Source organism: Ailuropoda melanoleuca, chromosome 11 (assembly GCF_002007445.2).
Source record: "Ailuropoda melanoleuca isolate Jingjing chromosome 11, ASM200744v2, whole genome shotgun sequence".
Lineage (NCBI taxonomy): Eukaryota > Metazoa > Chordata > Mammalia > Carnivora > Ursidae > Ailuropoda > Ailuropoda melanoleuca.
Window position 1 is genome coordinate 67,722,607 of NC_048228.1, and position 15,728 is coordinate 67,738,334.

General features: G+C 39.9%; 1 protein-coding gene across 1 annotated transcript in view; it reads left to right on the plus strand.

Annotated features, from left to right (window-relative positions):
* PDCL2 (phosducin like 2) overlaps positions 1 to 15,728 on the plus strand; it is a 47,485-nt gene that overhangs the window by 24,934 nt on the left and 6,823 nt on the right. Inside the window, exon 4 of the mRNA XM_019799799.2 lies at positions 14,839 to 14,982. Within this exon, the coding sequence (XP_019655358.1) occupies positions 14,839 to 14,982 (144 nt within the window). The remainder of the gene's footprint in view (positions 1 to 14,838; positions 14,983 to 15,728) is intronic.

Genomic DNA, 15,728 nt, shown 5'->3' on the forward strand with positions numbered 1-15,728 from the left:
GGGGGGTAATCAGAAGGGGGAATGAAACATGAGAGACTATGGACTATGAGAAACAAACTGAGGACTTCAGAGGGGAGGGGGGTGGGGGAATGGGATAGACCGGTGATGGGTAGTAAGGAGAGCACGTATTGCATGGTGCACTGGGTGTTATACGCAACTAATGAACCATCGAACTTTACGTCGGAAACCGAGGATGTACTATATGGTGGCTAACATAATAAAAAATCATAGGAAAGAAAGAAAGAAAGAAAGAAAGAAAGAAAGAAAGAAAGAAAGAAAGAAAGGAAAGAAAGAAAAAGAAAGAAGGAAGGAAGGAAGAAAGAAAGAAAGAAAGAAAGAAAGAAAGAAAGAAAGAAAGAAAGAATTCCTAGAACTCAACAACAAAAGACAACCCAATTTAAAAACATGAGAGGACTTGAATAGATATTTCTCCAAAGCAGATATGCGAATGGAAAATAAGTACATGAAAAGACGATCGACTTAATTAGTCATTAGGGAAATGCAAATCAAAACCATGAGATTCCACTTCATTCTCACTAGGCTGGTTATAATAGAAGACAGAGTTGGTAAGCATGTGGAAAAATTGGAACACTCAGACATTGCTGGTGTGAATGTAAAATGGTGCACTGCTTTGAAAAACAGTCTGGATTTCCTCAAATGTTAAACATAGAATTGCCCTATGATCCAGAAATTACTCTGAGATAGATAGATATAGAACACGTGCATGTACATGAACGTTCATCGCAGCATTATTTATAATAGTCAAAAAGTGCAAAGAACTCGAATGTCCATCAACTAACTGGGTAGTAGAAAGACAAAGGGTGGTGTATCCATACGATGGAATTTTATTCAGCCATGTAAAGAATTGTGGTACTGATACATGCTACAACATGATTGAACCTCGAAAATACTATGCTAAGTGAAAGTAACCAGTGACAGAGGCCACATTTTATATGATTCCATTTATCCGAAATGCACCAGGACAGGAAAATCTGTAAAGACAGAAAGTAGATTTTTAACTACTAGGGTCTATGATGAGTGAATAGAGAATAACTGCAGATTGGATTTCTTTGGGGCAGTAAAAATATTCTAGAATTAGTGATGATGGATGCACAACTTTCTGAATATTTTAAAAGTCACTGAATTGGGGGCGCCTGGGTGGCTCAGCCTGTTGAGCGTCTGACTCTTGACTTTGTCTCAGATCATGGTCTTAGGGTCATGAGAGGGAGCCCCACTTGGGGCTCTGCTCTGTGCTCAGCAGGGAGTTGGCTTCTCCATCTCTATCTTCCTCTCCCTCTGCCCCCTCCCCTACTTGAGCTTTCTCTTTCTTGCTCTCTAAAATCAATTAGTAATCAATATTTTTTAAAAATCACTAACTTGTAAATGTTAAGTAGTTGAATTTTATTGTGCAGGCATGCCTCACTTTACTTCATTTTATTGCATTTTGTAGATATTGTACTTTTTACAAATTGGAAGTTTGTGGCAACCCTGCCTTGAGCAAGGCTTTGGTGTCATTTTTCTAAAGCATTTGCTCACTTCAGGACTGTCACATTTTTGTAATTCTCACAATATTTCAAGCTTTTCTATTATTATTAAGTTCGTTATGGTGATCTGTGATCAGTGAGTATGACTCCCTGAAAGCTCAGTGATGGTTAGCATTTTTTTTGCAATAAAGTATTTCCTTATTTGCTATTTATTTGTATTTTATGAAGGTATGTACATTGTTGTTTTTATTTGTTTTTTAAGATAGGCTTGAAATTTTTTTTAAAGATTTTGTTTATTTATTTGTTTATTTGACAGAGAGAGAGAGAGAGTGAGTGAGTACAAGCAGGGGGAGCAGCAGAGGGAGAGGAAGAGGCAGGCTCCCCCCGGCACAGGGAGCCTGATGCGGGGCTCCATCCCAGGATCCTGGGATCATGACCTGAACTGAAGGCAGACATTTAACTCACTGAGCCACCCAGGTGCCCTACATTGTTGTTTTTAGACATAATGCTATTGCACTCCTAACAGACTACAGTATAGTGTAAACATAACTTTTTTTTTTAAAGATTTTATTTATTTATTCAACAGAGATAGAGACAGCCAGCGAGAGAGGGAACAAGCAGGGGGAATGGGAGAGGAAGAAGCAGGCTCATAGCGGAGGAGCCTGATGTGGGGCTCGATTTCATAACGCCGGGATCACGCCCTGAGCTGAAGGCAGACACTTAACAACTGTGCCACCCAGGCGCCCCAACATAACTTTTATACACACTGGGAAACCAAAAAATTCATTTGACTCACTTTATTATGATATGCACTTTATTGAGATGGTCTGGAACTGAACTCACAATATCTTCAAGGCATGCTAATGTATGAATTACATTACAATTAAAATGTAAAGATCATGGAGGAACTGAAATCTTCACATGACAGTCTGGAAAACAGTTTGGCAGTTTCTTACTAAGTTATGTATACATTTAACATATAAACCAGCAATCACATTCCTGAGAGAATTGAAGATATATTTCAATAACAAAGAACTGTACATGAATATTCGTAACAGCTAAAAACAAAACAACCTAAAAGTTAATCGATATGATGAATACATGAGAAGCGAATGAAGAAACAAATTGTAGTATATTCATGAAATGGAATACTACTCTGTGAGAATAGAAAGCAAACTACTGATACATAGAATAACTGATGAAATTCAAAAGCATTATACTAAATGAAAGAAGTCAGACCAAGAAAATATTTGATATATGATTATATGCATCATTTAAAAATATGATTTTTTGATGAAAATATAAATTGCCAAAATTGACTCAATATGAGATAGAAAAGCATAAGAGAGAACATGGACTGCTTCCTAAAATTTGTTCTCTAGCTGATTTTTCTGTATTTTCAAGGCACAGGTAATGTCTATGTTTTTGTAAAGATGGAAAGCTTACTAATTTATTGCATAAAACATTGTTATATTAATTGATAATATAACCCTGACTGTCACAATCAGACAAGGCTCATAAGACAGGAAATAAGACTTATGATTCTTAGGTTGGTTGGTCAAAATAACCACCCAACATTGTTAATAAAAAATGTATATTTCTCATGCGAATTGACTTTTTGATAATGCATCCAGCAAAATGCAGACTGTGGGAAACCTTGGACAAACACTCTGGTTTCCTTCAACAATGAAATTGCTAGGGAAAAAAATAGATGGAAAGGAATCTGTAGATTAAATGAGATTTAAGAGATATAACAACCATTTTTATAAATATAATTTGGATCCTCATTTGAATAAACAAACTTTTAAAAGTGGATACAGTACTCAATGCCACTGAACACTCGAAAATTGTTAACATGGTAAATTGTATGAATATTTTATGTATTTTAGAATAGGATTATTTGAATAATACCTGAATATATTAAGGATTATATATACAATATACTATATATATACAGAATATATAACTATATATATAATATATATAATATATAACAATAATAAATATAATATAATATATAACAATAATATATAACAATATATAACAATAATATATTATTGGTTTTGGTGTGATTGTGCCATGTCAGTTAAATTTTTTAAAGTATCCTCATCTTTTGGAGATATGCAATGAAATATTTACAGATGAAATTACATGATGTCTTATATTTGCTTCAGAATAGCCCTTGAGATGGGAAGTCAATGGGGGTAGAAATGCAAGAAGATTGGCCGTTCATACATCTGGGGGTCTCTTTACCTTTGTATATGTTCCTAAGTATCCATAATATAAAGTTTAAAAATGTTCATTCCTGAGACCAGCACCAAGAGGTAACTGTTCAGTGAATTTGGGTTGGATCCTAGGAGTATGCCCATCTGTGGGACCTGCTATAGCTAAGTGATTCTCGGACAGGATGTCCACATGCCTTCACTTGAAAAACATTGCTTTCGACCAGTCTCACTTTTGAATCATAGATGCCAAAACCTTAAATACCATATTGGCAAATAAAACAGTGTATTAAAATAATCACATAGAGTGAATAATTAGTTCATTCAAGGATTGTTCAAGGAGAGCCATTCTACTGATGTAATCATTTGTGTCAGCAGAATTTATTGAGATGATGAATGCTGCTGTAACAAGCAACTACAGAATCGCAGTGGTTTCAGGCGGGACAGCTCCTCACTCAGGAGCGTGCCTGTCCTCCAGCTCTCCTGAGCAGCTCTCCTCCAGCGGATGACTGGGGATTTGGGCTCTTTTCATTAGGTTCTCTCTTTTTTTTTTAATGTGTTTTTTTATTATATTATGTTAATCACCATACAGTACATCCCCGGATTCCGATGTAAAGTTCGATGCTTCATTAGTTGCGTATAACACCCAGTGCACCATGCAATACGTGCCCTCCTTACTACCCATCACCAGTCTATCCCATTCCCCCACCCCCCTCCCCTCTGAAGTCTTCAGTTTGTTTCTCATAGTCCACAGTCTCTCATGTTTCATTCCCCCTTCTGATTACCCCCCTTATCTTTATCCCTTTCTTCCCCTACCGATCATCCTAGTTCTTATGTTCCATAGATGAGAAGAAACCATATGATAATTGTCTTTCTCTGCTTGACTTATTTCACTTAGCATTATCTCCTCCAGTGCCGTCCATGTTGCAGCAAATGTTGAGAATTCGTTCTTTCTGATAGCTGAGTAATATTCCATTGTATATATGGACCACAGCTTCTTAATCCAGTCATCTGTTGAAGGGCATCTCGGCTCCTTCCATGATTTGGCTATTGTGGACAATGCAGCTATGAACATTGGGGTGCATATGGCCCTTCTCTTTACTACGTCTGTATCTTTGGGGTAAACACCCAGTAGTGCAATGGCTGGGTCATAGGGTAGTTCAATTTTTAACTTTTTAAGGGACCTCCACACTGTTTTCCAGAGTGGCTGTACCAACTTGCATTCCCACCAACAATGTAGGAGGGATCCCCTTTCTCCACATCCTCTCCAACAATTGTTGTTTCTTGCCTTGTCTATCTTTGCCATTCTAACTGGCGTAAGGTGGTATCTCAGTGTGGTTTTGATTTGAATTTCCCTGATGGCTAATGATTTTGAACATTTTTTCATGTGTCTGTTAGCCATTTGTATGTCTTCATTGGAAAAGTGTCTGTTCATATCTTCTGCCCATTTTATGATTTGTTTATTTGTTTCTCGTGTATTGAGTTTGAGAAGTTCTTTGTAGATCTTGGATACCAGTCCTTTATCTGTGGTGTCCTTTGCAAATATATTCTCCCATTCCGTGGGCTGTCTCTTAGTTTTTTTGACTGTTTCCTTGGCTGTGCAGAAGCTCTTTATCCTGATAAAGTCCCATAAGTTCATTTTATCTTTTATTTCTCTTGCCTTTGGCGATGTGTCGTGAAAAAGGTTGCTCTGGCCGATGTCATAGAAGTTGTTGCCTATGTTCTCCTCTAGAATTTTGATGGATTCCTGTCTCACATTGAGGTCTTTCATCCATTTGGAGTTTATTTTTGTGTATGGTGTGAGAGAGTGGTCAAGTTTCATTCTTTTGCATGTAGCTGTCCAATTTTCCCAGCACCATTTATTGAAGAGACTGTCTTTTTTCCACCGGATGTTTTTTCCTGCTTTATCAAAGATTAGTTGCCCAAAGAGCCGAGGGTCCATTTCTGGGTTCTCTATTCTGTTCCATTGGTCGATGTGTCTGTTTTTGTGCCAGTACCATGCTGTCTTTGTGATCACAGCTTTGTAGTACAGCTCGAAATCCGGCATTGTGATGCCCCCAGCTTTGTTTTTCCTTTTCAACAGTTCCTTGGAGATTCGGGGCCTTTTCTGGTTCCATACAAATTTAAGGACTATTTGTTCCAGTTCTTTGAAAAATGTCCTCGGTATTTTGATCGGGATAGCATTGAAAGTGTAGATTGCTCTGGGTAGTATGGACATTTTAACTATGTTAATTCTTCCAATCCATGAGCATGGAATATTTTTCCATCTTTTTATGTCTTCCTCAATATCTTTCAAAAGTGATCTATAGTTTCTAGGATATAGGTCCTTTACGTCTCTGGTTAAGTTAATTCCAAGGTAACGTATGGTTTTTGGTGTTATTGTAAATGGGATGGATTCCCTAATTTCTCTTTCTTCAGTCTCGTTATTCGTGTATAGAAATGCAACTGATTTCTGGGCATTGATTTTGTATCCTGCCACCTTACTGAATTGTTCTATAACTTCTAATAGTTTGGGAGTGGATTCCTTTGGGTTTTCCATATAGAGTATCATGTCATCTGCAAAGAGAGACAGTTTGACTTCTTCTTTGCCGATTTGGATACCTTTGATCCCTTTTTGTCTTCTGATTGCTGTTGCAAGGACTTCTAGTACTATGTTGAATAATAGTGGCGAGAGTGGGCATCCTTGTCGTGTTCCTGATCTTAAGGGAAAGGCTTCCAGCTTTTCCCCATTGAGAATAATGCTTGCAGTAGGCTTTTCATAGATGGCTTTTATGAGATTGAGAAATGTACCCTCTATTCCTACACTCTGAAGGGTTTTAATCAGGAAAGGATGCTGTATTTTGTCAAATGCTTTTTCTGCATCAATTGAGAGGATCATATGGTTCTTGAGTCTTTTCTTGTTGATATGATGTATCACATTGATTGATTTGCGAGTGTTGAACCATGCTTGCATCCCAGGTATGAATCCCACTTGGTCATGATGGATAATCCTTTTAATGTACTGTTGGATTCTATTAGCAAGGATCTTGTTGAGGATTTTGGCATCCATATTCATTAGAGAAATCGGTCTGTAATTCTCCTTTTTGAGGGGGTCTTTGCCTGGTTTGGGGATCAAGGTAATATTAGCCTCATAGAATGAGTTTGGTAGCTTTCCTTCTGTTTCTATTTTTTGAAATAGCTTTAGGAGAATAGGTATTATTTCTTCTTTGAATGTTTGGTAGAATTCCCCAGGAAAACCGTCTGGGCCTGGAGTTTTATTATTTGGAAGGTTGTTTATCACTGACTCAATTTCTTCATAGTTAATTGGCCTATTTAAGAAATCTATTTCTTCCTGTTTCAGTCTTGGTAGTTTATAGGTTTCCAGGAAGGCCTCCATCTCTTCCAGATTGTTTAGTTTTTTGGCATATAGCTGTTGATAAAAGTTTCTAATAATCCTTGCAATTTCAATGGTGCTGGTCGTGACCTCTCCCTTTTCAGTCATAATTTTAATAATCTCAGTCCTTTCTCTTTGTTTTTGGACAAGTTTTGCCAGTGGTCTATCAATTTTATGGATTCTCTCAAAGAACCAGCTTCTAGTCCTGTTGATCTGCTCTACTGTGCTTCTGGTTTCTAATTCATTGATTTCTGCTCTAATCTTGGTCAACTCCTTCCTTGTCAGTGGGTTAGGCCTGTCCCTCTGTTGCTGTTCCAGTTTCTTGAGGTGAGAATATAGAAACTGCATTTTAGATTTTTCTATTCTTTTGAGTGAGGCTTGGATGGCTATGTATTTCCCCCTTAGGACTGCCTTTGCAGTATCCCATAGGTTTTGGACCGTTGTGTATTCATTCTCGTTGGTCTCCATAAATTGTTTAATTTGTTTTTTGATTTCCTGGTTTATCGAGTCATTCTTGAGCAGGATGGTTCTTAGCCTCCAAGTGTTTGAGTTTCTTCCAGGTTTTTCCTTGTGGTTGAGTTCCAATTTCAGAGCGTTGTGGTCTGAGAATATGCAGGGGATAATTTCAATCTTTTGGTATTGGCTGAGACCTGTTTTGTGTCCCAGAGCATGATCTATTCTTGAGAATGTTCCATGGGCATTTGAATAGAATGAGTATTCTTTGGTTCTGGGGTGTAGTGTTCTATATATATCTATGAGGTCCAACTCGTCGAGTATGGCATTCAAAGCCTTTGATTCTTTGCTTAGTTTTTGCCAGGGTGTTCTGTCTATTTCTGATAGTGGGGTGTTGAGGTCCCCTACTATTACTGTGTTCTTATCTATATGTCTCTTTATTTTGGTTAAGAGTTGGCTTGTGTATCTTGCTGCTCCCCTGTTGGGGGCATATATATTAATAATTGTCATATCCACTTGTTGAATACTTCCTTTAAGAATAATATAGTGCCCTTCTGTATCTCTCTCTATGGCCTCTAGTTTAAAATCCAGTCTATCTGATATGAGAATTGCTACTCCAGCTTTCTTTTGAGGTCCATTTGCGTGGAAGATGGTACTCCATCCCCTTACTCTAAGTCTGAATGCATCTTTGGGTTCAAAATGAGTCTCTTGTAGACAGCAAATGGATGGGTCATGTCTTTTTATCCAATCTGCAACCCTGTGGCGTTTTATGGGAGAGTTTAAGCCATTTAGATTGATAGAGATTATTGACAGATATGATTTTAATGATGCCATTTCTCTTTAAAGTCTTTGTATCGGTTGTGACTTGCTGCTCTGTATCACTCTTGGGGCCTTTTTACCTTTATAGAGCCCCCCTTAATATCTCCTGTAGGGCTGGTTTCGTGGTTACGAAATTGGTTAATGATTGGCGATTTTGGAACGTCTTTATTTCTCCATCAATTCTGAATGACAGCTTTGCTGGATAAAGGATCCTTGGCTGCATGTTTTTCTCTGAAAGAGCTTTAAAAATGCCCCCCCAAGCCTTTCTCTCATTCCAGGTCTCTGTAGACAGGTCTGACGTAATCCTGATACCTTTGCCTTGGTACGTGAGAAATTTCTTTGCCCTGGCCGCTTTCAATACTGTATCCTTGGATCTAATATTTGCGAATTGCACTATGACATGCCGTGGCGTAGGTTTGTCCTGGTTGAGCTTGGATGGGGTCCTCTCTGCCTCTTGGACACGAATGCTTGTTTCCCTTGCTAGATTAGGGAAGTTTTCAGCTACAATTTGTTCAAATATCTCTTCTAGACCTCTGTTTTTCTCCACCCCTTCAGGGATGCCGATGATTCTGACATTGGATCGTTTCATAGAGTCAGTAATCTCCCGTAATCTACATTCGTGGGCGTGGATTTTTTTAAGACCAGCTTCTATTTTCGTTTTTTCTTCTACTAACCCATCCTCCAATTCGCTAACGCGTTCCTCTGCCTCGGTGACCCTGGCCGTCAGAGCCTCTAGTTTTGACTGCATTTGGCTCATAGAATTTTTAATTTCTGTCAGATTCGCTCTCATTTCTGCCCTTAGGGATTCTATATTCTCAGCAACGCTTTCTCTGATGCTTTTTTCAAGTTTACTCATCATCTTGACCATTGTTGCTCTGAATTCCATTTCTGATAATTGGGATACATCCATATGTATTAATTCTGTGGCCGAGGCCAATTCTGTGGCAGAGGCCACAGACTCATTATCTTTTCTTTGCTGGGGGGGACTTCTCCTTCTCGTCATTCTGATGAAGAGAGATTGCAGGGTTGTCCAGAGCCCAAGTGTTGACTGGGACCCAGGCCGTGCGCCCTTGTTTTATAGAGATCTTAGGGATGTGGGCTTCTTCCTTAAAGAGTTTATTTATTTATTTGAGAGAGAGAGAGACAGTCAGCAAGAAAGGGAACCCAAGCAGAGGAGTGGGAGAGGAAGAAGCAGGTTCCCGGTGGAGAAGCCCGATGAAGGACTCCTTACGGAGCGTTGTGATCACACCCTAATCCGAAGACAGGTGCTTGGTGACTGCGCCACTCAGGCGCTCCGGGTTGTGGGCTTCTTGATTTTTCAGCCTGCCTTCTGGGGGAGGGGCCTGCCTGCAGGTACTCAGAAAACCCTGTTTGGGTAGAGTCTCTGTGTCCCTTGCGAGGGGGGATGGGGATGGGCACCCTGTGAGCCGGTATTTCCGGGCTTTTGTTCTCTGGCGGCTTTCCCTGGCGGTTTGCTATGCCTCTTCTGAGAGAGCAGCAGCGGCTGAAATTCAGCCTCTGTCTCAGAACAGAGGGATCGCGGATCGTTCTCCACTGATGTTCTGGCCACTTTAACTCTGTTTCTGTTGGTGCTGCTCAACCCTGCAGCATCCCGGGCTGTGCGCCCCACACCCGGCGTCCCAGCCCTCACTTCCAGGGCCGGCGCGTCTCTGTCCTTTGTGTTTCCAACCCTGCCAGCCGCCAGTCGCCAGCCGCCCCGCGCGGGCTCCCGGAGCTCCCCATCTCAGTCTGGTGTCTCGCGGGTGCTGACCGTGAGTCCGCCTGCTCCCCCGTGCAGGTGGCCCTCCAGCCGCCAGCCGCCAGCCTCCCCGCGCACGCTCCCGGAGCTCCCGGTCTCAGCCTTGATCCAGTGAGCACACCAGAGCTCCGGAGCTCCGTGAGATGCTTGGTGGCACACGCTCCCGGCTCACGCACTCAGTCTGCTATTTCCAGAGTGTGGGTCCATGGTCCGCCCGCTCCCCGGTGCAGGTGGCCCGCCAGCTGCCCTGCGCGCGCGTTCATTAGGTTCTCTTTATCATGTCGAGTCCTTTCCCTCCAGGCTTGAGGACTAAGGAGATAGTGTGAATGATAGCATAGAACATTTCAGGGGTGAGTCACAGAAATGCACATATCACTTTCACTCTTGTCCTGTTGGCCATAATCCAGGCTTCTGGGCCTAATCTAATTACAAGGGAAGCTGGCAAATGTAGTCTTCCCATGAGCCCGGGAAGAGGAAGCTGTACCAATGGCCACCCAACCAATCTTTGCCACAGAGATTAAAGAGAGATACTATATATGGAAGGTCTTTCACTTGCATATTCCATATCAAAAGCCCAACTCTAATTGCCACCAATTTATGGCATTACTTTCATATCTCTGTTGTTACTTTGGATCTAAGGAACAATGAACCTTTAGTTTTTCAAAAGTTGTTATTAATGAGGGACAATTCTGTTGTCATCCTGATAGTGGTGGTTTAAATAAAGCAAGTTCCTCATTTAAAGCCAAAACAAAACAACAAAAAAAATTTTAAGACTTTTTAAAAAAAGATTTTATCATTTATTTATTTGTTTGACAGAGAGAGGGATTGTGCAAGCAGGGGGAGCGGCAGGCAGAGGGAGAGGGAGAAGCAGGCTCCCCACTGAGCAGGAAGCCCTATGCAGGGCTCCATCCCAGAACCCGGAGATCATGACTTGAGCTGAAGGCAGACACCCAAGGACTGAGCCACCCAGGTGCCCTGAGGAGTAAGCAGTTTTACATTCATACCAAAACTGAGTAGAAGGTGCAGAGATTTCCAATATACCTCCTGCCCTGGCACATGCATAGTCTCCCCCATTATCAACATCTCCCACCAGAGTGATAGATTTCCTATAATTGATGCGCCCACATCGATACATCATAATCACCCAAAGTCCGGAGTGTACATTTTTTACTAAGTTTACCCTTAGTGTGGTATTTTCTGTGAGCTTGGACAAATGCATAATGACATGTACCCATTATTATGGTATCATACAAAGTATTTTCACTGCTCTAAAAATTCTCTAGGGTCTATTTGCCAGCCTCCTCCTCTCCCGCCAATCCCTTGCAACCACTGAGCTCTCTATCATCTCTGTAGTCTTGCCTTTTACAGATTGTTATATAATTGGGGTATTAGAGCATGTAGCCACCTTAGATTGGTTTCTTTCACTTAGTAATATGCGTTTAAGGTTCCTCTGTGTCTTTTCCTGGCTTGACAGCTCATTTCTTTTTAGCACGGACTAATACTATGTTATGTGGATATACCACGGTTTATTCATTCACTTACTGAAAGACATCTTGATTGCTTCCAAGTTTGGGCAGTGATAAATAATATTAGAGCTGCTATAAACACCTGTGTGCAGGTTTTTGTGTAGACATAGTTTTCACTCCTTTGGGTAAATACCAACGAGCATGATAGCTGAATCAAATGGTAAGAGTATGTTTAATTATATAAGAAACCTCCAAACTGTCTCCCAAAAGGTGTACATTTTGTATTCCCACCGGCAGTGAATGAGAGTTCCTGTTACTACACATCCTCTCAATCATTTGGTGTCAGTGTTCTGAATTTTGGCCCTTTTAATAGACACATAGTTGTCTCTTGTTTCCCTTTCCATCTCCCTGATGACATAGACGGAGAGCATCTTGTCATATGCTTACTTGTCATCAGTATATCCTTCGGTGAGTTGTCTGTTAAAGTCTTTGGCCAATTTTCAAATAAGGTAGTTTGTTTTCTTATTGTTGAGGTTTTAGAGTTCTTTGTATGTTTTGGGTAATAGTTCTTCATCCGATGTGTCTTCTGCAAGTATTTTCTTCCAGGCTTTGCAAAGGAGACAGTCCCTATGGACAACAGCTGCTACAGTGGCTTTCTGATCCCCAGTGTAGGCTGATAGGAGGACACATTGAAACAGTAGTTCCAGATTCCCCCATTTCTGGATTGCAGCAGAGAAAGCTATTCCCGTGGCAGGCCAGTTTTCAATGTTGTTTTGGGAGTCATTCCTGGTAGCTCAGCCTAGAGTCTTCATCTTTACATCAAGTATATAAAACACTTAATCTCCTAGAGTAAGCCTGTTAAAAATAGCTGGAGGGCTTTCTGGTTTTGTGACTGAATCCCAATTGATAATGATTGCTAGGTGAAAAATGCTGGCCATTGAACACTATATCCCTTTCTGATGGCAAAACTAACTCCAGTGTTGGTGACTCTCCCTGCCCAGTCCAATGAAATAACAAAGAAAAATGAGAAGGTGCAGGAGTAGAGGAGGAAGAGAAGTAGTCGACAGTCACGCTATTAAGTAGGGTGTGGTACCATCATTGGAACAAAATCGTTTTGAAATTTTTCGTAGGTATAGCTGGTGAGGTCGTGAGGTCGAATTGGAGGAATTAATGATAGTGATGCTAAGTACTCAGAGTATACAAAACAGGGCTCCGGAACAATTTTTGGAGTAACCGTAAGTTCTGAATAACTGGATCAATAGAGGGAAAATTGAAGGACCTCAGTTTGAAAGTTGTGAAAAGGCACTAGATTTGGATTCCTACTCTTGGCATTCTCCTCGAGGCTTCATTTTGCTTGGCTTACTTGTTATGTAAAGTGACTGATTTTACCTGACCTGTTTCTAATACATGAAATAAGGACAGAGTGTTCTAAAATATACCCAGGATTTTGTGTTTATTCGAGTATGGTCATGCCAACGGAACAGGAGATCATTGCCATTGCAAAAATAGGTTATTACCCTGTTCTCAAGAGTAGCGGGCATACCCTGCAATGCAGGGCCATAGAAAGAAGCACCAGAGTTGACTAAGCGGCAGAAGTGAGGTGATAGTATGGACACAACTCTTCATTGCGATTTCCGTGGAAAAGGCAAGCTATGCAGGGTGAGCAGATTTAGGATTGGCTACTTCACGTACTTGTGGCAGGCTCTGGGCTGCAGGAGCTGTCCCCAGTCGTTTGATTCCTGGTGCAGGAATGGTTAGGGAATAGGAATAGTGAGACTCAGGCCAATAAAGGAGGTGGTTGAGGGACTGGGCTCCGGATTGGTTGGTTTGCTTTTAAGCAATGTGCTCTGCAGTGGTTATTTGCTATCTTTAGAAATTACCTAGTCCTGGGAGAGGCAGTCTGTCCAGGATCAGCAAGGTCCCAGATGCCAGAACATCAATACAGAAAATAAGAAAACAGGGGGCCTGGCTGGCTCAGTCAGTAGAGCACGTGACTCTTGATCTTGGGGTTGAGTTTGAGCCCTGTGTTGGCCATAGAGATTACTTAAAATTGTTTTAATTATGCAGAAAATAAGAAAATATAGTTAATATGCAGAGAAAGAATGGAGCATGTGCTCCCAGATAACTTAGAGATATAGACTCAGTTAACTATTAAGAAACTTGCAGATGTGTCAGAAACCATTTGAATTTGCTTCATGAATCCAAGCGTTCAACAACTAAATCAGAACATGCAAATTTTGAGTTGTTTAACAAAGTTTCAAAGTTCTCTATGGATGAATAACTAGGTAACATTTATTGAATGCTCATTGTGTGCTAGGCACCATCCTAAGAAATCTACATGTAATATCTCCTTTAATCCCCAACATGTTGATCTTATGCAAGTAAGTATTAATATTATTTCCATTCACATTTGGGGAACTGAAGCTTAGAGAGATTAAATCACTTGTCTGAGTTCATGCTGTTCCCAAGTATGAGCTGGCATTTAAACCCAGTTTAGTCTGAACTTAGAGTAATCACTCTTCTCTACCACTTCTCTTCCTGCAATAAATTTATAACAAGTAATTACACGTATTTGCAAAGGCTTTGGACTGAAGGTCACTTAGCATGATTGTTAAGAGCATGTAAACTGGATAATAATAGTACTAACTTGATGAAGTTAAATTAGTTAATGTAACGCACTTAAAACAGTGCTTGGCAACATAGTAAGCACTCAATAAATGTTATTATTATGTATATTCCTTAGTATAAGTAACTAAACTAAGTAACTAAGTAACTAAAACTAAGTCTTAGTAACTCAATGTCTAAATAAATTCTCTATAGTTATGATTAAGACCTAGTCTTAAATAAAAACAAATTTAAAAGTCAATAGCTAACTCCTTATACTTTGCAATATCTGTAACACAAATGCCCATATGAAAAGAGAGAGTGGGGGGCCCCTGGGTGGCTCAGTTGGTTAAGTGTCTGCCTTTGGCTCCTGTCATGATCCCAGGGTCCCTGCTCAGCGGGGAGCCTGCTTCTCCTCCTTCTGCCTTTCCCCCCAGCTTGTGCTCTCTCTCTAAGAAATAAATAAAATCTTAAAAAAAAAAAAAGAAAGAAAAGAAAAGAGAAATTGGCATTATAAGACCATAAATAGTTTTTCTATCATTCTTTAAATTGTTTGATATGTACTAGCATTACATTCATGGCCCTAAATTGTTACTATATACAGGGATGACCTGAAGACTATGACAATTTTCTTTTCTCATTTCATTTTTTTAATTAGAGAAAAGCGGTTACAGGAATGGAAAGCTCTTAGGAAAAAACAAAAATTTGGGGAATTAAGAGAAATTTCTGGAAATCAGTATGTGAATGAAGTCACAAATGCAGAAAAAGATGTATCAGTTATAATTCATTTATACAGATCAAGGTAATTGCCATAGCATTTTTGTAAAATGTTAATATACTACTAATGTTTTAAGATATTTATGTCTGGTTTTGAGGTTTTATAAAGCATACAACAAAGACTACTCAAGAAAAGAAAACATACATATATATACATATATATAACATATATAATATATAAACATATAATATATAAAAATATATATATAATTAAAAAACAGAATCCAGCCAAGTAAATTTGAAGATCAAATTGGTTTTTATTAAATGATTAATGAATCAGGCAGCATCCTATGCAGCAGGTAGAGGGGCGTTCCAAGGAGTTGTACAAAATGGAAGGTTTTTATAGCAAGGAGGGTGGGACAGGAAGTTATTAGTAAAAGAAAAGAAAGGATTATTTCAGGCAAGGTCACCTCTTAGGGGAAACTCCAGGGGGGTTCTTATTAGATGGATCACCTCATCTTCCTTTGGGGAATGTAGAGCTCATGTAACAGATTACCTCTTTTGGTACTGACCAGAAAATTCCAGATTGAATGGCTTAAAATACCACTCCTGGAGAGGTTGAAACTGTAATTAAGTCTCTGCTGTCCTGGGGGCAAGTGACTTCACCTTGGACCTTGTGGCTTTCTTTTTAACATATACATGCATATGTGTAGCAAGCAATTGGCTTCAGGGATTTAGGTATTTTATTACGTTTTCATGTCTAATTTAAAGAACTTGTCACACTTTTTGAAGAATAGCATTCTTTCAGGGTGCCTGGCTGGCTTAGTCAGA